Raw genomic sequence first — 22036 nt, forward strand, 5'->3', positions numbered from 1 at the left:
ATCACAACAGCAGCATGAATGTATGTGCATTAAATATCGCTTAACTGGGAGAGAGCATTAGCTTCATCAAAGATAAATAGGTTTTAGGAAGCAGTCATTACATGACTGTCGGGCCATTTTGGTGCAGACGTCTGCAGCTGTAGAAAATCTTTCCACAAATTCATTTAAGAAAATGTACAGAGACCATAAAATGCCACACAATGGAAATGTTTATTAATGCATGTGCAACGTTTGAAGATATGCTTTTTAGGAATATACAAGAAGTGGGCAACAGCACAAATAAAAAATGTAAACAGTCCCTTTATTATCTTTAGTTATGTGCTGTCTGAATAATTTTAATTGGCATGTAAATGATCTCGTCCTGATATCGAGAGCTTCTCACATTTACGGTATGAGCAATAAGCTAAATCACAAATACACAAATTCAGCATTAACAAGGCAATCGACTGGGGAAAATGCACAGAAAACTCTCACTGCATGGTCCCTTTATCATGTTTTAGTCGCTTTAATTTTAGGATTGTACTGTGGAAATTAGAAATAAAGCCATGACAAGTTTTTTTATGTGGAACCTCGAGGTAGACAAATGAAAACAGTCTACAGCGCCATTAGGAACGCTACTGTTCTTTAAAGTTAATAACTTGAATAAGTGCTAATGCCGAAAACAACCGTGCCAATTGTTTTTTTAGCATTCATATTCACAAACTCATAGATTTGATATTGATTTACCGTTGCATTATTCCAAACATGCATTGATTGCATATTGTTCCAGTAATATTTAACAGGCCTGAGCCATGAATACTGAATAAATTAACTCTGTACAAATACACACCTATACATTGATCAGCCCATTAGATATATTGAGAGTGTTTCGGATTTTAATATGTCTATAGCAATTGTAAGAGTCTACTCACAAACAATAACAGCAAAAATGTACAGCTCCACTGAGACAAGAAATAATAGAACATTTACATAAACAGGCTCTCATACATTACTGAACACTGAAGATTTTGCATTACACCGAGAATCAACCTCAAAGAAACCCAAATTAAAAGGCTGTTTAAACTCCGGTCGACTCTTCCTTCTCCACCTACTGTATGTGGGGTTTTATTTTTAAATCAGCCTTTTTCTTATGTTTTGCACAATAAAAACGTCAGCCGCACGTGTTGGCTTCAGAGCTGAAAGGGTTTGTCAAGGTTTATAACTGTTACACAGAGGGTGTAGTGGTGGAGCAGCAGAAGGGTAGAGTCGGCACTCCGGAGACTGAAGGCTAACACAGCCCTCCCTCATAATCATCGTCCTCTTCTGCAGCAGCTGGTGCCCCGCTAGCGCCGCCTTGTGGAGCAGCACCAGCCTTCTTCTTCTTTCCTCCTCCTCCAGGTACCCTCAGGGAAATGGCCAGCTTGGCGTACTGTGAGGCACCAGGGAATAAAATGTGACAGAGCTCAGATTTAGAAAGACCCTGAAAAGGTATTTTCTATATCAGCTTCTAAACTATGATCGATGGGGTTCCTGTATGAACACACTTTCTGCAGAAGCTAGAACACTTCTTGTTTTTTTCTACATGAGAGATTTCTGCATTTCTGTCAGTTTCTGCACTGTAAATAATAAACAATCAAGTGTTTGCTTTAAAAATGAAAAACAATAGCTTTACTTGTGGCTAGAAGTCAACTAACACGTCAAACTTTGGTGTCAAACTCAAGCCAGAAGGCTGAGATACTGTTAGCTAAATAAGAGGCAGAGTATGTGTGTATCTATCCACATATCGTTGTATGTGTCAATAGTACTCACATCATTGTCCATGTACTTCAGTAAAGGTGAGTTGCACACACGATAGACCTGGTCCTCGTCCTGCTCGTCGTAGCCCTGTAGTAGCGTCTCCATGGCAACGCAATCTTCACTTCCACTGTAGCCGGGCAGACTGTTGGAGGCCAAGCAGCACTTCATGTAATGGTCCTCAGTTTAAGTGTTACACCATGAACACGAGGCCACAGATTGCAGAAATGACAGAACGTGATAAAACACACCTGTAACTTTCTCTGACGCATTTATCAGCAGCTACGAAGTCCCCTCTGTGAAGATGAATCAGCACTTGAGCAGTTGTTTTCTAAAAAATGAAAAGCACAGACCAACATGTATGATTAATATGAACTCAATAAATAATATGTTTTCTTCTATTTTGATAAGTTTCCACTCCTAGGAGGACAGAGGTCAGGGTTAGCTCCAGAACAGTCCCCGACAGGACTTTTTGTTTCCTTGATGACATTTCAAACTGAAGGACTTGGAGCCATGTCCTCTTGCTGATGACAACATTGTACGTTGTCAAGTTTGATTAAGGTGCAGAGAGAATTTAACCACAAAAAAACAACAAAGTAACCCACCTTGAAGCACATGGGGAAGTTCTCAATCTCTTTGTACATGTTCTTCTCTTTCTGCACAGCGACTGCTGCTTCATCCAACCTGAGTGAGGAATGAGGAGGAGCAGGTACAGTCGTTTAATATTATTTAAAGAAACAGACAAACAGCTTCAGGGTTGTTGTGTCCATTCGTCACGGTTGCAGGTGAATCCAAACATGTGAGGGTGATATTACTGAAAGGAATAGAAACCTCTTCAAGTCAAGTGGCAATGACATGAACTCAGCTTTAACACCTTTATTTATGGGAGAGCTCTAAGTGGGTTTTCTTCTCTTTCAACTTGCTTCATAACTTTCTACACCAGCAAATACTAAAACAGCACAAAGGGGCAGCTACAACTAACCTTGTGGCTACAATTCCAACTTAACTTAATTTCCTTTACCTTCTTAACCTGACCAGAAGTCTGGAGGCTTTTCCCAGCAGTTCAACTGCCTGGCGTAGGCGGTCTTCATTCTACAGAAGGAAAACATGGATGTATATAAGTAAATAAACATCACTGAATGAGGATCAGTTGAATGATTCATTCAGTTTTTGTTGGACGCTCAGCTTCACCTCAAACACGCCAGCTGCCTTCTGATACAGGTCCACAGCTTTCTCTAGGTTTATTGGCTCTATCAGTCTGTGAAAAAAGTGACAGAAATGTTTTTTTAGATGAATGAAAAGTCCACCTTTTTAGTCCCTGAGCTAGACTTCTATTGCATCAGTATTTCCTTTTAGTATCAGGATTTTAATTTAAAGTGAAAGGTACTGTGCCAGATAGTAATAAGGCTCTTCTAAGTTGATTAATAAACACATTAATACACGATACATGGGTAACAACATTTGTAATAATTCTCAAAACGGAATATGCAAATAAAATACACACTTATGCATAATGTACAAAAAGTAACCTCTATCCTGTCTGTACCAATTGTACCGCCTAGCATTTGAGGAATTTAAATTTAATACAAGGTCAAACAGGAATATAAGTGATTTTTTTTTACTTTCCAGCCCGGTCCAAAGCCATGGCAGCGGTGTCAGGAGTCCCATTCTCCATGTACATCATGCAAGCTTTCTCTATGTACTGGATGGCCTCTGGCATCTTCTTTTGTTCCTGTTGCAGTGCAAAAACAGCAAAATTATCTCTCTGTTACAAACACTTTACCTAAATCTACCGGTCAAGGAGTACAATGTTTACGCTTTGGCTGTACTCGCCTTCATCATCATGCCCGCCTGTTCAATAGCCCTGAGGAATAGAGACGAGAGCTTGAATAAAATATGTGGGTTTTAATATTTGCTACTGACTGATTGCTGGGGTTGTAACACAAGATACTTACTTTGCAGCATGGAATAGCCTGTAGGACAAGTTAAGGAAATTACAAAATAGGGTCAAAACACAGCAGTGTCGTGTCATACAACTCTGGACAGAACACAGAGAGGATACGTCTTGTTTTCTGTGTGATATTCAGCTTCCTTCAGATAAGCATCCTTTGCTTGATCATACTGCTTCGCATTCTTGAAGCACACAGCTGAAAACAGGTCACAAACACTTAGCTATCATTAAAACGTGGTATGTGTTAAAGGACTGCGTCATATAAAGATACAATATATATTTTAAGTTACCTGCTTTGGCGTATTCTGATGCCGCACTGTCATAATCAGGCTTCCACTTTGTCAGACTTGTCTTTAAGCTACAAAAACATAATGACGAGCAAATCATAAACGGCCAAGGCGAGCACAATCCGCTACATGAGCAGTCTGCGGACAATTATGGCACAAGACAAAATTGTGGCTCACTTATTTATTATTTATTTATTAAATCCGACTATAATGAACTGACAACCCAAACATACTGCCCATGAATGTCATATAACCCCTGTTGAAAATGCCACAGTGGCCTCTATAGCTAGCTAACACAGCGGTAGCAAAACAAACTGACAGGAAAGAAGAGAGATTTTTTTTTATCGTAACTCACCATTTTTCAGCTTTCGCTATGTGCTCATGAGCTTCGTTTATCTTCTGAGCAGCCATGCTGTTAACTAACTCGACGAGGTATGGCGAATTTGTTATCGATAAACTGCGATGGATGTTGTTCCGTCGATGTTTGGATTAACAGGAACTCCTCTCGGCCACAGCGTCATCCGTGTCGCAGACTACGGGTGCCGCTAGGGACAAAATACACCGGCTGCAGTGCAATGCAGTGGGAGTCTGCGCCTTTGTAAATAACAGTGATTTGTGATTTTAGGGTCTATAAATAAAACGTACTTTGTCAAACTTAATTATTGTACTATTGAGACAAAATTATGCTTGTCCACCTGTCAAGTGGTTTAAAATAATTTGATCGATAATATTTGTTTGGGGATTTACAGCACTAAAATCACACAATAGCAACTGACATGAGAAGGGCCTTAATGTCCTGAGTTTGGTTTGAACTTGACAAGAAGTGAGTCCCTGTGTCAAAATCTTCTTTTAAAAACATTAGTATTTCAGTTTTATCCTTACATGCTGTATAGTCCTAAATAAATGACCACAAAAGAACCACACCACAAACCCCTGGGGTCAGGTATTCCAGCTAAGAAACACTGCACACATTGCACAGAATGAGATGAACAGCAGGTTAAAAGAGCCCCAGCAGCTCATTTTTTGCCTCCTTAAGGTAAAGCAATAGCTGTGCTCCAATTTCATATTAATTCTAAGTAGGTTGTGTGTAGTTGTAGTTGTTGTTGTAGTTGTTGTTGTTTATAAGCACCTGTTGAATATATCATTTGAGTTGGGGCTTGGGTGGACTTCAGCTGGACATGGCCTCTGCACTTAAGGCCAAACATCTGTGAGTGGTCTATTATTGAAGTTAATTTAATTTATATAAATAAGTAATAATAACTACCTACCTGATTAATCAGTACAGTGAAAGTATAGTGAGGAGGGTGGAGGGGGAGTGGTGCGATGAGTTTTACAATAGCACACTTAATGTGCTTGATAGCTCCTTCCAGCTCATTTGTTTTAAAATCACTGTTTTAGAAATCTTAGAAATCTTTGTTTTAGGAAAAAAAAAAGTTAAGTTAGAAAACGATAGCGGGGGGGACGGAACCGGAAACGTGGTGTTGTGTGGTTAATGACGTCATCGCGGTTCTGGTCTCTAATGGCTGGACAACAACAACTGTCGGCGAGTGACAAACTTTCCCAAACTTCTACAGAGACAAAAGAAAGTTGGAAGTAGCTAAGTGTTTCGGTTGTATATCAGTTTAGGCGCGTTCGTCTGTTATCTTGTAATCACAAATGTGGAATTACTGATGGATCTGAGATATGACGTGCCGCGGAGGGCCGCCGGTGGCGGCGGGGGCTCCGCGAACTCGTCCCCCGCTTTGGGGGCTCAGTCGCGCCGCAGGAAGATGCCTCCGAGACCCGCTGATTTCAAACTTCAAATTATCATTATTGGCTCCCGTGGTGTTGGTAAAACGAGCATCATGGAGAGATTTACCGACGACACTTTCTGCGAAGCTTGCAAGTCGACCGTAGGTGAGGACAGGAGGCGTTTACGGGACTTGTTTTTGTCAACTTTTTATTGACAGCATTTAGCAGGGCTCTGTCTACTTACTGGAGCAAAGATACTTAAACTACCATGGACTGGACGTTATAAACATCATGTCTCCTGCCCTACTGTGCAGTGGGACTGAACAGAGGTTACACTACTGGCTCTAACTAGCTAACTGAAGCTAACTGTATCAACAGCACTGTTGTAGCTAACGAAACAGTCATAGCTTTTAGACTCTGTTGCTAGGAAGAAACTAGACAAACACACGTTTGGCTCTTGGGTCGTTGTTGCGACAGGGATTTTATTGCCCAACACAGAAAGGAAGAGGCTTGATAACCTATTACCTGGATAGCATGGATCTGCAGCAATCGACTAATTAATTAAACAAATTTCCTACTGGTGGGCCTCTTTTGTTTATTTAGTTGAAGGCATAAGGTAATCTTGCCTTGTCGATTTCAAACTCAGTGGCTGAACAGACATTTTTCATATTTCTACACGAAGGAACATGCTATATATCTCCATAAAGAAACAATCACTTTAACTGGGTGATCACTGGTCTTATGTTAAAAGTACCTTGTGACACAATTCTCTGCCATGGGTATTTAAAATACTTCAAACACTATATATATGTGGAATTGGGTAAACAGTCCTGTGACCATTACAACAGTCCGTCATAGTGTCCAATCCCAAAATAGTCACACACAAGCAGCTGCTATGGTACAGCTCCATTTTGTGCCCTGTCATTCCTGTGACACAGCTCCTCACTAATATTGTTTTTCTCTGATCACAGAGACCACGGTGGGAACAGTTTGATAGTCACTCAAGTCTGAAAATGTTTTCTGATCTCATAATTTTCCTGTTATCATAGAAGATTGCTACAATCGTGCTCAGCTTTTAAAAGTATAACAGATAGAACGGCTTTACTCATTGTTTTGCAGCTATCATCCAAGGAAACCTACCGTTAAATAAAGATATAATTCAAACACAAATAACCCTGTCAATTCAAAGAAGTGAAGTCAGTTTTTTCATGCAGCTTGTTCTAAAACCAAACAACCAACTAACTAACTGAAATTACACCTATGTAAAGCCAAACCAGCACGGAAAATGCTGGTACTTGAACGTGTCCACATGTGTATTTTTGATTCCCCTCATAGGAGTTGACTTCAAAATCAAGACAGTGGAGCTGAGAGGGAAGAAGATCAGACTACAGATATGGTGAGTAACTGGACAGACGTTTCCAGTTCCTTTACTCCTCTGCATGGTGCGTTTCCTGTGTCTGTGCTGTAAACCCTTCTGCAGGCTGCTCTAACAAAAACCTCTGGTGGCTTACTGGGTGCGTCTCAGCTTTGTGCGGTAGGGTAATGCATGTGCAAATAAGATTTCACCACTGCATGTTTTGGATTGCCAAAACATGCCATGAGATTTTTTTTATCGAAAGTCCCATATTAAAAACCTGTGGCTTCAGTGGAAATATAACTTTTAACTCCATGTGGAACAGCACGTGATCATACTCACCACGATGCAGTCTGTCACATTATTATTGGTTACTTCAGGTACTATTGTTGTTACCTTTTATGTTTAGTATTTTCCCCTAATTTGTATTTATGACTTGCATCGCGGAAACCTCGTTCACGCACCGTCAGTAGCACTTGCGACTTAGTTGCACTTTTCAGTCACTGCCGTTATTAGTGGCATTTGCGAGTGGGACGTCAGTGAGAGCTCTTGTCGTTGGACTAGCAACTGCTGCTTGTTTGTCAGGACAGGTTCTCTGTATGCAATATGGCCTCCTGATGAAGCTCCTTGCTGGGGGAGTTATTAGAGGGAGATCACCAGCACCACATGTATAAGTGTACACCCAAATTTGACTAATATTTTTGGAAACTACTCTGTAGTACTGTACATGGAAGCCAACCCCATTTTTGACCAACCACCCTGCAGAATTTATTACCATGGAACAAAATTAGCGTCAACACCCTGTACATTTGATTTCTCTTTGTTATCAGTTACTCTGAAAACAGTATGTTATAACACTAATAAGAAGACACCTTTTGTCACAATACACTCATCTATCAGCTAGTGATACTTTGATACTTTAAAATGCCTGTGAATAGTCAGCTGTTGTAGCAGCTGGTCACTGGAGACATGCAGCGTTATTGTAGCTTGATAATCGCACTGAGCTGCCTTTTTGTTTGACTTCATTCTGTTAATATACTATTTGAATTGTAAATATCAGAGATGTGGGCAGAGATTCAGAGCGTCTTGAACCACCAGTATTACTGCTCAAATAGACTACTAGTGACGGGGAGTATGTTATGCCTCTGCTTGTGTCTTGTGACTTTAACTAGGCCTTAATTACGTTTTGAAAGCATCTAGTGTTTCTTTCCAGTAATTGAAAAACTGAGTAACATGCCACAACTTACAGTTAGGAAAGCTTTTGCACTTACTGAGTACATGACTGCAGTTATTTTGTGGGGCTAAAATGTGGGAACTCCCATCGCTTATTTCATTAAACGCATCTGTCCTGTTCACTAACACCCCACCCATGCTCCCACCTCCACCTCACATCCTCTCTTTTACCGCTCCCTGTTTTATCCCCGTTCCTCTGCCCGTCCTCGACCTGTCCGTTCAGGATGGCCGTCCTCACTGTGTCTCGTCTCTCATGTTGAACTGCTCACATCAAGCTCCATCATTGCAGCGCCCGGCCTTACCTAACCCTGCCATTGTGCTGCTGTGTCTCTGTCCGCTCTTCTGCTCATAAGCCTGACTGTGACTCACATGGGGAGACTAGCTGTGGCTGAAGGTACAGTAACACTGCACTGTGAGTGGAGCTCAGACCGCTTCTCATGCTGCCAACCCACACTCATATGATCAGCTGAATCATAACATAACCTAAAATGAATCCACACATGCCTTTTTATATTTTTAAAATCAAGAGCTAATTTCCAAAATGCATAATAATCAGTTTGGTTGAATACATGTAATTTCAAGTGTCTGCTTATTGACTGACCTATAAAAGCTGCATTTGCTTTAAAACTAGTATATAAACATAATGAACAGTTTATAACACACTAAATCATAGTTGTAAGCTGATATAAGGACATTTATAACTCTTTATCAACGTGCAGTATTTTAACAATTATAACCTCTCCTCTGAAGGCATATTTTACGTTATTAGTTATTATTATTATTATTATTATTATTATAGTAGTTGACAAATGCATCAATAAACACTTCTGCTTCATATCTGTGTACAACTACATTATAGTACTTTTATAAACCATTAATTAAATGTTTTTATGCTGCTTATAAATAATATAATAAGGGGGTTTAAAGTAAAGTGTTAACATTTATTTTCCAGCAGTACTTGGGATGTTATGTTCCCTCAAATTGTAGATGGCTATTTTGTTGCTAAGCAGAATAACATACAGCTATACAAATATTTTATAGCTAGATACCAGATGATATTGTGGACAAAGAGTAATTCAGTGTTATGAAAAGAATGATGCACACACTAACTTAAAAAAATTTTTAATTCTTTAAATGTATTGTTATTATAGATGAATGACATTGAATTGTTTACAGCTTGCCAAAAAACGGATTCTTCCTCATAGTCATCTTTAATGAATGATAATCAGATAATCAATCAGCTGAAAAGTCCTGGTGACCCTGGACTGACTGCACAGACTTTTAATTATATGGAGTTTCATCAATTGCATCCAGGGACACTGCTGGCCAGGAGAGATTCAACAGCATCACCTCAGCCTACTACAGAAGTGCCAAGGGAATAGTGCTAGTGTATGACATCACAAAGCAGGAGACGTTTGATGACCTGCCCAAGTGGATGAAAATGATAGACAAGGTAAACATGTTGTCAGATTGCTGAAATCCTGTGGGCAGTTAAATGTTTCTTAAGGGTCTAAAATGAAACGTGCCTTTTGTATGTTCTTTTGTTCTACTATTATTATGCTAGACATGTCAGAAAGTTTGTTGCAAGTCCACCCTTTTCTCTTGTGCAGTGACAGAACAATTCCTTGGATTTGTTTATGCGTCTGGCAGTAAGGTTAACATAACACTTTTATCCAATAATGTTGCTAACCCAGCTATACCCCCGTGTTGACATTAATATTCAGTATTAATTGCAGGTCCCACCTTAGCATCAGATAGAATGGAAGCAAATTGTGTCCTTGTAGCCCTTTTACTGTAGCTTCTTAGGTGTATTCACCAGAGTGAAGTTCCCAATCAGCGAGTTGTATTATTGCCAGATCACACTGCATAAAGTTGTTGAAAACCCATGTGTAAGAACATTTCTGGGTTTAGAACAACAAGCTCACTTTTGTGAAGTTCCTATTTAATTTCTGTCGTATAGAACTTGTTTTCATGGTGACAGTTTGTGGGACAGATACCATCGCAGTGATCTGGTTTGACGTCCACTCTGCTTTCTGTTTTGTGTCAGTACGCCTCAGAGGAAGCAGAGCTTCTCCTGGTCGGGAACAAGCTGGACTGTGAGGCTGATCGTATCATCTCCAGACAGCAGGGAGAGAGGGTGGGTTGTCATAATATCAACAAACCACATCTTTTAGTTTCTATAAACTGAACAGATCAAAGTATTTTAAAAGAGATGCAGCAGTACAAACAATCTATTCATATATTCATATATATTATGAGCAGAACATCTTGAAAGTTTAGTCACAAACGAGAGCAGGGAGATAAAAAAATATCCTCATTAATGTAGGGCAGATAGACTCACTGATAACACTGATGCCCTCCTCCAGAAACTGGCGTTATGTGTAGCATGGCAGCATGCTTATTAAAACAATTCCATTAAATCTAGAGAGGAGACCTTTTCATGAATTTTCCAGTAGTTGAGGGAGTTTGTTCTGCATTGTTCAGCATAATTTCTGGTCATATGGAATTATTAAATCGTTCTTTGCTGACATTGAGCTAATTTTTCTCTCTGCAGTTTGCTTCTCGGATAAGTGGAATGCGCTTCTGCGAAGCGAGTGCCAAGGATAATTTCAACGTCGACGAGATCTTCCTGAAGCTTGTGGATGACATCCTTAGCAAGGTTGGGATGTTGTCAGTGAAGCCTCACCAAAACTGTATAAAATTAACTGTAAAGTGCTTCCTAGTAGGGCTGGGTGATACGGACAAAAAATGTTATTACAATAAAAAATGTAGTATCATTCGATATCGATACTTATCACGATAAATGGAAACCATTATGTCTTTCAAGTTTAAAGGCTGAGTTTTGCTCTTGAACCAGAAAGTTCATTGTGGTTTTAAACTTTTCTTTATGGTGAGAACATGACAGAAAGTATCTTTTAGTCTTTTCCCCCCAAACGAAATAGACAAATATGAGTGCTGATTCATTCGTGATTCAACATGTTTTAGATTTTATATTGAGGAAAATTATAATGCAATAATTATTGCTATCGTTTTATCACCCAGCCCTTCTTCCTAGTGGACAAACTCTGTAACGGTGACACTGTTTCTAAATTACTGCAAACATATTTGGCATTTCTGTGCTGCAGGATAAATGGATAGATAGATAGATAGATAGATAGATAGATAGATACTTACTTAGATAGATAGATAGATACTTACTTACTTACTCTCTGAGGGGAAATTCTAGTGGTGCAGTAGCAGTGATTTACATAAAATAAAAAATAAAAATACAATCACAGTTACAAGACATACAAAACTTTTAAATAAAAACATGCAGGAGGTAGGTGAAAAACAATGAAGAAATAAAACACAGTTAACAAATGTACAAATATTTGCTATACATCAATAGAAGTAAGAAGATTATGTGATAGATTGTGATAAGCTAATATCAGCTGATAATATTGGCTGACTGGTTGATTGGTGGGGCTTTTGTTAACAGTGTAGTATTTACTGAATTACACCAGCTGACATTTACTTGCGATGTGCGGTCAAAAGCAGGCGGGGCAGGAAATGAGTATGTTTTCCCTATTTTACATTCAAATGAATTGGAAGCACATTCCTTTGTGGCTCTTGTTCTGCCTATATTATGAACTTAGTTAAAAACACCCTGTTCTCCCTCTTTCCTTTCGGAATTCTCATCTTCAGAGCATTTCCCTGATTCACAAACGTTATAAAGTGGCAGGAAATATTATCAGGACGCTGTGATTCTTGTGCTCCTTAAAGCATGGTTCCCTGTTATCTTTCTTTTCTACAAATGATTCAGCTGTTGCACTCGATAAGTCACTGTGTTAAGTTAAGCCGCCCAAATATGAAATGCATTAACTGTGTTTTCTGACGTGTCCTTTGTTCCTGACACAACAGATGCCTCTGGAAGTTCCCAACAACGAGCTTTCCAACAGCGTCCTGTCTCTGCAGCCTGAACCGGAAGTGCCTCCGGAGTTGCCGCCTCCCCGCATGCGCTGTTGCTGAGGGTCAGAGTGGTCCCTCAACCCCCCCCCCCCACACACACACACACACACACACACACACACACACACACACACACACACACACACAGTGTACCAATCTGGCCACCAGGGGACAGCAAACAGCAGCAGTTTTGACTTAGTGACTGCATGGACTCTTTCACCAACCAGTATTATCTTCCCCTGTTTCTTCTCCTGTTCTGTAACTGTACACTATGACACGTACTACACTAACGTTTAGGCCTGGTGAACCACCCACTTCTTACCACCATTCTGTCTACACTTGACCCAGACTACCTCATTCCTCGGACCGATAGGCTAGCTGTGCCCCGCAGGTGCCTTCGAGGTAGAGAGCCCTCTGGTAGCAGTTGCACATATATAAGGAGGGGGATTATTGAGGCCCTTTCAGCTTTTTCTTTTCCTGTTTTCTGAAGAACAAAAAAAAAGTCATCACACATACTGTACACTAAGATTGGAATTGTCTGAGTTGCCTCCGCTGGTATGTTATTTCTGCATCATCTATCTTACAGAAAAGGGATAACAGTATCTCACATCACTTCAGCTTAGTTTAAATTCTGGATGTAGGTACAGTAGTTTTATATTCTTATTAATAGGTTTTATTACCAAGTGATCAGTTGACTTAAGGTAAACAAAAGCACATGATGTAAATATTGTGTGTTGCTATAATGACTGGACAAGGTGCTGGTTTTTGTGGCCAGCAGTAGGTGGTTGTGTGGCGGCGATCATATCTCTTTGTATTCCTTTGCTTTGAGGTAATAAAGTGGCTGGAACGGCTCGTTTCACACATGTATAAATTGTAATAGTTTGCACTACAATCCATCTTACCTTGTTAAACTGACATGCAGAAAAAGAAAGCACACGACTTGTAGTTTAGCGTTAGTGAAGATCAATGTTGCCTCACCCTGTTGAAGTGGGACAAGATGCAAGGGCAGATGGGTAATGTAGTCTTTGAGAGATTGGTGTTTTCACAGGTGTGGTGCTGGCTTTTTAGAGGAACTAGAGACATTAAGTAGCGAGTACACACACGTGGTTCAAGCCTTTGTTTAGGTTTTGTTACTAATATTGCCAAGTCTTTTGTTTTTTGATGTTTGTCCTCTGAATTCAGAAACTGCTAAGAGAAGAATGTTTGAGTGTCCCCTTTTTGGGGTGAAAAGTGCAGGAAGGTTTGTTTAGTATTTGAATGGCTCAGGAAACTTTGATCGGCTCATAACTGCTCAGTTTGACAGGCTTTTATTGCAGATTTGATCAGGTTTTATAATAAATAAACCTCTTTATAAAACTCTTGCTTGAAGGGAACATTAGGTTTTTTTTAGAGGAGGTCCGCTGTTTTTAATTTATGATTTGGCAGTTATAGACCAGAGTGGGGATATCCCATTACTCGCACGTTTTCAGAAATACTAGGCTATGCATGTTAAGCCCTCCTGTGTTCATAGACATGAATAATCATTTAATTCTTCCGTCTTATTTGGTAAATTAATGCAATAGGCTAATGTAGCACTTTGAGTCTTTGTTTTGTTTTTATATGTTGAATATGGTAAAAGTCTGTGAGTGAGGAAAGACGAGCCCAGTCAAAAGACCTGATTTAAAATGACTTAAACTGACTGTCGGTTAATTTGATCTTTTGTTTGAAGTTTTATGTTAAGGTCAAGCTTTTGTGGACTTGAAATGGCACATGTATTCTAACAGATGAATAGTTTCATACCAAAACAAAAAAACGTGAGACCTTTTGCTAACTTAACAGTCACTGACATCCAAGCACATGTTGCAGTAAGATCATCAGCCAGCAAACGACCTGCACACACACAGATTATCTGCAACTTTATTACTTGTGTTTTGAAATGATGAACTTCTTTTGATTTTTTTTAACCCCTCCCCCCTCGATTTTTAGCATTTCGCACTAACCCTGTGGTCTTTGTTTTAATAGCCAAGCCTTACTACTACTCAGTGTTTTAAATTTAAAAACTTTATTTGAAATGTGTATTCTTTAAGATGGAAGACTGTACTTTGTATTAAACCTGTTATACGTCTTTGAAGTTTTGGCATGTTTAAAGCGGATTTGTGGTATTTATAACTTGTGGCATTCTTGAACTAATGAAATGCAATTAAAGATATCTATATTTATTACCAGATTATGATCTTGGTCTTGATTTTACTGTGTGACTGTGTCTTTCCAAAGAGATTCTCTGATGTCCCAGGGGTCCATGAGAGGATTTCAGGAACACCAAAATGATTATTTGCTCACTGCAGAGGTTCAAGTCATAAAATTATGCTGTAGAAGAGTTGCTTTTTCTTTATTTACAGTAAGCTACAGATAGGAAATTGTAGATCGGGGTCTTGGGGATAAAACCATTGCACTAAGCATCAGATTCCACAGGAAGAGGTGAGTATTGGGATCTCCTGAGTCCATCTTTGCAGCTCATGTGAAGGCGTTCAATACTCCATACTGTATGCGTGTCGGTCATTAGGGCATGCGCACCAGTGCTTGTCAGACCCGGTCCCAGAGAAAACAAGGCGTGTGTTTGGGTGGTTGTGAGGCATCAGCGCATGCGCCCCGCAGAAAATCACGGGCGTCGAGCCTCGCACCGCAGCGATTGCAGATCTTGCATGTCAGATAGGAAGGAGTGGGAAGGGGAACGAGGCACGGCGGCCCAGCACTCACAGCCCGACGTAACCGTGGGATTAAGACCCGATCTGCATAAGAAGAAGAGGGCTAATGTGACTCCGACTCACTCCTTTATTTTCAACTTGAGACTCACGAGCCCTGTCTGCAGATGCAACCCGTCTGTCATCCCACCCGTTCCAGTAATCCCGTTTTTATTGTAGCGTTTCCTCCAAGGGGGCTACAGGCAGAGGGGACTACAATGACAACCTGGTGAATGCAGACGAGATGGAGTAAGACACGGCACAACGCAGGATGCGCATCCCCAACCCGACAAGGAAGAAGGTAGAGAAACCTGGCTGTTTTCCTGGTGTCGAATGTCAGAGATTTTCCGCGGTGTTGTGGATTGATCGTTTCCTTCATCGCCCTGCTGCTGCCGGTGTCGGTGTATAATGGAGAGCTCCAATGGCTCTGGCAGCGACACCAAACCGCAGAACCACCACTTGGAGAAGAAGAGACTGAACCGAGCGCCTTCCCCGGCCAGACCTTTCCTTAAGGATGTGCACTCCCGCTCCACCAAACCATCTTCCATCGTACCAAAATCCCCCAAACTCAACAAGCAGCAGCAGTCCGCCACACTAACCCTGGGCCATCCGAACCGCAGCTCCAGGCGCAACACAACCGGGGCGAAAGAAAAACCAGGCACGGCAAAAAGTAATACCAAGTCTTCTGTGGCCAAAAAGACCACAAAGGCGCCCCAGCATGCAGCAACCGAGCCCAAAGCCGCGAGCATCAAACCGGACAGCACCAGCAGCCCGATCCTCTCCAAAAGCAAGAAGGGGAAACTAGCCTCCGGGTCCCCTGGCCCTCCCAGCCATGGATCCCCGATCCGGGTACCTACCGGAGCGCCTCTCGGCCGGGTCAGCCAGACCGACAGCAGCTCAGACCTGTCAGACTGCCCGTCCGAGCCGCTGTCGGACGAGCAGAGGCTGGCGGCGGCCGCTAGTAGCGACGCCGAATCCGGTACCGGCTCCAGTGACCGGGATCAGCTGGGCGCCGATAATCCGCTGCGGGCAGAAGCGGCGGGAGCGGCCGCTGCTCCGTTGCGCACAACCGAGGCTTCCGCCGCCAAGGGAAGCATGTCTCAGGCTCAGACCGCTCTTGGGGAGCACGGAGAGAAACACAAGCAGGAGAAACCTTCATCCGGCGCACAATTCAGACTGCCAGGCACCAAGGATGTGACTGAGGAGGACCTGCTGAGGGAAGTGGAAGATTTGAGATCTGAAAACGACTACCTCAAGGTATGGCGATGCTGATTTGTTGCAAATGCTTTATACACACACACAAACACACACAAATACACCACCTTTTTTGCTGGATCTTTTAATCTCTATAATCTCTGATTCACAAAGGGGACCCTAAACTGTCTCTTTACAGGACGCTCAGGGGTTCGATCCCCGCCATCACCCCTCTTTTTGTGTGTGTGTCCTTAAGGCAACTTCCTGCTCATAAATTGAAAGCATAATTTAAATGTATAAATAATTATATATAAACACTTTTGCTTTAATGCCCAGCTGTCATCCTCATGAAGTCGCTCTGTCCTCTCTCCATCCATCATGTCATCTCTTCAACCTTCCGGGTTTCCCTGCGGATTTGACCTTTTATTGATTGGAGTTTTATTGATAATAGCTTTATTTTGGTGCATCCTTAGACTTTTAAGTTTTTTATAAGTTATAGTTGCTATCAAGTCATCAAATTTCATTTTGTCCCCACTCTAGACACACAGAGAGATGGATTGTCCTCAGTGATGCTCAGTAGTTTTTTAATCAGGGTTTTGTTTGCCAGCCTTTCATGTATTTTGCATTAATTTCCTGCTTGAAGGTTTCATGCAGCATCCACCTCCCCCCTTCTTTAAGTAGGCTATCCCCATAAGTTGGGGAGGGGAGGCAAACAGATAATGCGGCAAACAATCTTCCAGGTAATTTATTTATTTATTTTTAGATGGAAGGCAGGTTTCTTTGCATGTCACTCTGAGTATTATTTCAAACTTGATCACGCATGTCTGGGTCTCTCTCTGGCTCCGTGGAAACACGAGAGTTAATCAGCTTTACTGGCTCGGCTGTAATGGCTTTATCCCACAGGACTTGATAACAGTCAGATGTCCCATGTGTGTGGGGTTCGTTCAAACACCCTCCTGCCTGGCTGTCAGTCTGCCAGCTGGGACTCTTAGGTGAACTCTTCTACTAACCCCCTCCCCCCCTCTGTTGTGGCTGGGAGTCCCCACCACTGCCAACACTGCTGCTCATGGAAAAGCATGTCCATCACATTTATTTTACTTTGATGCCTCTCTGTATTTTTGCTTCTTGTATGAAGAGAAGAGCTAACGAAAAGATGCAGTCATGACGGGGATTTCAACCTGTGTTATTGTGTCTACATAATTGCACTACCAGGATAACACCAAGACACTGATTACAGAGTGAGAGCTGCAACTAACAATTCTTCTTAGAGCTGCTATGATTAGAGCTGTCCATTTATCGATTGTTCCATCGACAGAAAATTAACAGCAAACTATTCTGATGATAGGTTAATCAATTTTCATTCATTGTTCAAGCAAAAATGTAAAACATTTGCTACCCGCTTCTCAGATGTTTGCTGCTTTTATTTGTCACATTTGAAAGCTAATTGATTATTTTTCAGTTTCAGACTGTTGGTACGGTTAAAAAAAACCTGTGAAGACGTCATCTTGGGGGCGTGAGAAATTGTAATGAGCACTTTTTTTCATCAGACAAGTCAATACTGAAAACAATTATTAGCTTCATTTCAGCAGCTGCTCGGTACAGATATCCACACCCAACACCTATAAAGAGATGACTAACTACTGGTGATGACTGGGCATGCACACTCATGAACACCAGTCATAAATCTGCTCCCAGGATGCTGTTCTGCCTCTGGCTCAGTTTCTTTTAACCTGGCCATCGATTGGGCCGACCCTGCGCGAGGTCATTATCTCCTTCCTCCAGGGCCCTCCTCGGATAACAATGGGCTCTGTGTTTTTCCAAACGAGGATAGATTTAGTTTTCATTAATTGACACACTCTTCCATACCTTCCTTCAGAACCCAGTTGTCTTTTCATCAGGTGCCAGTCAAACCTTTTGAAAATCCATCCCAGGGGAAATCTACTGAGCAAACTGATTCTTCAGGATGGAACGAATACCCTCAGGGTTACCAAACAAACTATCGTAGTGCTACAGAGAATTCTTTCTCCTTTTTCTGTGTATCCAAGGCCGGGATGTTTCATGTTGATAAGAATATGAATACATCCCATCCAGGAGATAAGACGTTTTGAGCCAGTCTGTGACGTCATCGGCGCTACTTGCATTACGAGAAATTAGATGTAATCTTTCAAGTTATGTTGTTGAGTTAGAAAAATGTAAGCACCTTACATTGTCCCTCTGCTGTCACTGAAAATGTGTATGTCCGTGTTTGAGCACACTGTCAACCACGTTAGCTTTTCGTGAAGCAGAGTAGAATCTTTATTTTCCTGTTTAAATTTAATTCACATAAGAAATGAAAGTTATGTCCTGGTGGCCAAGGGGTTAAGACATGCACTCACCTTATACATAAATAGCAATGTCCCCGGTTTAATTCTGGCTGGATGGTTTTGTTGCATCTGCAGATGAAATATTAAAATCTAACGAGCAGATTGCCACATTCATACTCCCCAGAAGCTGAACATTTTGGACACTCCACTAGCTATCATTTAGCGCCAACCTCAAATATGTCTTTCTAATGAGTAATATTCAAGTATGAAGACACACAGACATAGATGGAAACTGACAGGAGGAGCTGAAATATCTTACAAATAACTTTCTGTCCTTTTATTGATTTTTTTTTACCACTTCAATATCAGTATTGGCCTATTATTCGTGTGTCCACAACTTATAGTTCATAAACATGGCACCATAAATGGGCTACTAAAGGTGGTAAAGACCAGAAGTCCTTTATTACTGCCTCATAAATAGAGATTTAGGAGATTTTATTCTTGTGTACCAACAAGAGTATTGTTTTGACAAAAGTGGATGGTACATCTTTCACAATGATAGCATTTAAAGATATATATTTCCTTAAAACATAAAGCCAAGCTATTACCTTTATACACAGAAAACCTAAAAATACTAATATAAAAACATTAAAACATTATAACATTATAACATGAGAGTCAACAAAGTGTATTACTGACTGCCAACCTTCACTGGCATGAAAAAAGAAAACTTGGAAATAGCACATTATTGATTGTTGTGGTGGTGTGGAAGTGGTTTTGAAGCCGAATTTCAGCCTGGCCCTGTATTCCTGTGTGTGTGTCTCTCAGGATGAAGTGGACGAGCTGCGGGCGGAGATGGAGGAGATACGAGACAGCTACCTGGAGGAGGAGGTCTACCAGCTGCAGGAGCTGCGGAGGGAACTGGACCGCTCCAACAAGAACTGCCGCATCCTGCAGTACCGCCTGCGAAAGGCTGAGCAGAAGAGCCTGCGGGTCGCACAGACCGGCCACGTGGACGGAGAGCTGCTCCGTAGTCTGGAACAGGACCTGAAGGTCTGTGAGAGTGTGTCAGTGTCTGTATGTATGTTTGTGTCTTTGTGTTTTCATTCAGTGTTGTGAGATTTGACTGATTCATCACTTCAACCTGGCAAATCTTTAATACAGAATCTTAAATACACTAAAGCTTTCATTAAAGACTAATGAAATACATTCTCTTAACTGGGTTAGAGGTTTCTTAAAGCAGTGACCCAGAGCACCTTTTCAGTGCTGGGAAAACCCTGGGAACAGTAAGTGAATCATTAATTTGCAAATTAGGGTTGCAACTAAGGATTATTTTTATTATCAATTAATCGGTGTATTGTGTGTGTTATGAATATACCCATTTTGTGTTATCTGTTTGAACTGTTTGTTCTTGAACATGTCTGTCACTGTGATCCCAGGTGGCCAAAGATGTGTCGGTGCGTTTGCACAACGAGCTGGAGAGCGTGGAGGACAAACGCAGCAGAGCCGAGGATGAGAACGAGCTGCTTCGACAAAAGATCATCGAGGTGGAGATCTCCAAACAGGCGCTGCACAACGAGCTGGAGAGGACCAAAGAGGTGAGAGGACAATAACGGAGATGCTTTTTGAATACGAGGCTGTTGCAGGTCATGGGGAAACATTTGCTTTCACGTGCACAAAGCTGTATTCTCAGCAGATGAGCAGGGCCTAGTGGTGAATGAACGATGGGAGCATCAGAGAGTATTGAGAGTGAGTTGTGGCAGTCATCAGAAAAGTAGTGAAAATGATAACTGTGGTGGACGTGATTCTCACAAATGTTGGTGGCTATGCTGTTTCCACATTATGAATCTCCAGCCTACAATGAGATGCTAGTCAGTGTTGTGGCCTCTTGACTACCTGCATATAAACAAGTGGAAATCCCAGTTAACGTGATGCTATGTCAGATCAATCGGCCTGGTCAGCCGTGTCGCTGCAGTGAATTCATTCCATCAGTCAGAAAGCAGCTTCCTGATAGCCCTTTCAAAACCAGTGCTTTGTGGAATAATGCACAGACTATCTGTGCAACTCTACATACATGTTATTTTTTAAAACCTAATTACTTATTTACAGCTTAATTCTGGTGGAATAGTTGCAGATGAAATGGACAATGGGTGATTTAGTGGATAGATGGGAATGTCAGTGTAAATTAACAGACAGTACATACATTTCATATATTTTGCCACTTGGTTTTCCGATTTTGCTGACTATGTTTTAAGTTTTGGGACTACAGCTCCAATCCTGCTTTGGGTAATGGTAACAGGAAGTATAATGTTACCATAGAGTCATTGCTATTGGATTCACTTGAGCCCAATTTTTAGCTTTTATTTGTTTACATTTTGGTGACTCTGCACCATGGAAAGTCATCTCTCCTTAGCTAGTATGGATTTACAGACACACTTCCAATTTATATTGTTTTCAATTTGTTCAGACATTTCAGATTAAATCACTTGAATATATGCAGTGTGAGGTACTGATGGTATTTGCAGTCCTATGTTGCTACTGTAGCTATAGAATTCAGACTTTTGTCTATGAGGCGTTGTATCACCGTAACTCTGATGTTGCTCAGTGGAGTATTTCCTTTGATAGCAGTGCAGTAAGGTTCTTCTTACCGGTAATAAGATCAGCGGAGGCTATTCTCGGTGCTTCTTTGGTTCAGCTGCTTAGACTAATCGATTCTGACAACAGCAGGTAACGTGGCGTCTGCCAACAAAGAGAAAGTAGGCTAATACCAGACCACTCAGTACGGAGATGTGGCTTTCTCTTGGCAGCTGGATGACTTCTCTTTTATTGTATGCACCTGGTTTAATTCCCAGCTTGTGCCAGTTTGACCTCTCTTACATGCCTCTGTAGGTCTTCCACTGGTTAAAAATCTATATTCGGAAGCAGTTTGTGACCTTAACTATCTGTGCTTGCAACATTGTTGTTTTTTTTAAAGGCATCCTATCTGCCCCTCATGAGCTGCATGTGCACAGACGAAGACGGAAAATCCATGTCTAGTGTTGATGTGCTAATGCAGCAAATGCAAACTTTTTGTTTGCTGTTGTTTGACACTGTTGACCTTTTGGAAGAAAAATGATTGGCGAGCAGTGAGACGGAAGTGAGAGGACAGGCCACATGAGGAGCTGTTAAAATTTGCACAGCAGTTATATTATTGGTGGTAGCTCCAGACCCTTAATTCTGAGCAGACCACAGGATGATTCAGACTCTCCTGTACACAGAGAAAGAGGCGAGGGAGTACGAGAGAGGCTGAGACAGCGGATGCTCCAAATGATTGCAGATTTTTTGTGTGTGTGTGTTCCCCTGAGGTTTGTCCCAGAAAAACACAAGCCGTCTCTGGATCTGCACTTCGACATCACATGATGCATTCCCCCCGCCCCTTCACCAGCGGAGTGCGTTTATAATGCAGCACCCCGATATTTTCCTTTTGTTGCACAGTTTCTTTGTCCAGGATTTCTCCGGCAGTTTATCACCGTGTACTCATTTGAAAGTCTTTCATTCCTGTG

At 41.4% G+C, this 22036-nt stretch overlaps 3 protein-coding genes across 5 annotated transcripts in view; 2 read left to right on the forward strand and 1 right to left on the reverse strand.

The window, feature by feature from the left end:
• Positions 1–191: 191 nt before the first annotated feature.
• napgb (N-ethylmaleimide-sensitive factor attachment protein, gamma b) lies at positions 192–4532 on the reverse strand. The gene is made up of 12 exons (XM_038717496.1): positions 4367–4532; positions 4015–4082; positions 3836–3920; positions 3729–3746; positions 3607–3637; positions 3396–3505; positions 2965–3031; positions 2795–2865; positions 2379–2457; positions 2025–2104; positions 1789–1918; positions 192–1408 (listed from the first exon to the last, which is right to left on the reverse strand). Exons 1-12 carry the CDS (start codon positions 4420–4422, stop codon positions 1268–1270), a joined length of 936 nt encoding a protein of 311 aa, XP_038573424.1. The 5' UTR covers positions 4423–4532; the 3' UTR covers positions 192–1267.
• Positions 4533–5503: 971 nt separating this feature from the next.
• Positions 5504–14483, forward strand: rab12 (RAB12, member RAS oncogene family). The gene is made up of 6 exons (XM_038717500.1): positions 5504–5907; positions 7078–7138; positions 9644–9782; positions 10377–10466; positions 10884–10988; positions 12230–14483. The coding sequence occupies exons 1-6, from the start codon at positions 5682–5684 to the stop codon at positions 12335–12337; spliced, it is 729 nt and encodes a 242-aa protein (XP_038573428.1). The 5' UTR covers positions 5504–5681; the 3' UTR covers positions 12338–14483.
• Positions 14484–14903: 420 nt separating this feature from the next.
• Positions 14904–22036, forward strand: part of LOC119901810 (microtubule cross-linking factor 1) — a 66890-nt gene continuing 59757 nt past the window's right edge. For 2 of the 3 annotated variants that reach the window (XM_038717498.1, XM_038717499.1), the window contains exons 1-3: positions 14904–16254; positions 19323–19547; positions 19934–20092. In XM_038717498.1, the coding sequence (XP_038573426.1) occupies positions 15406–16254; positions 19323–19547; positions 19934–20092 (1233 nt within the window). In that variant the 5' untranslated portion in view covers positions 14904–15405. The remainder of the gene's footprint in view (positions 16255–19322; positions 19548–19933; positions 20093–22036) is intronic. The other variant, XM_038717497.1, reaches the window with a different exon arrangement.

Source organism: Micropterus salmoides, unplaced genomic scaffold (assembly GCF_014851395.1).
Source record: "Micropterus salmoides isolate LMB-PRFRI ecotype aquatic unplaced genomic scaffold, ASM1485139v1 Ms_hic_scaffold_14, whole genome shotgun sequence".
NCBI lineage: Eukaryota > Metazoa > Chordata > Actinopteri > Centrarchiformes > Centrarchidae > Micropterus > Micropterus salmoides.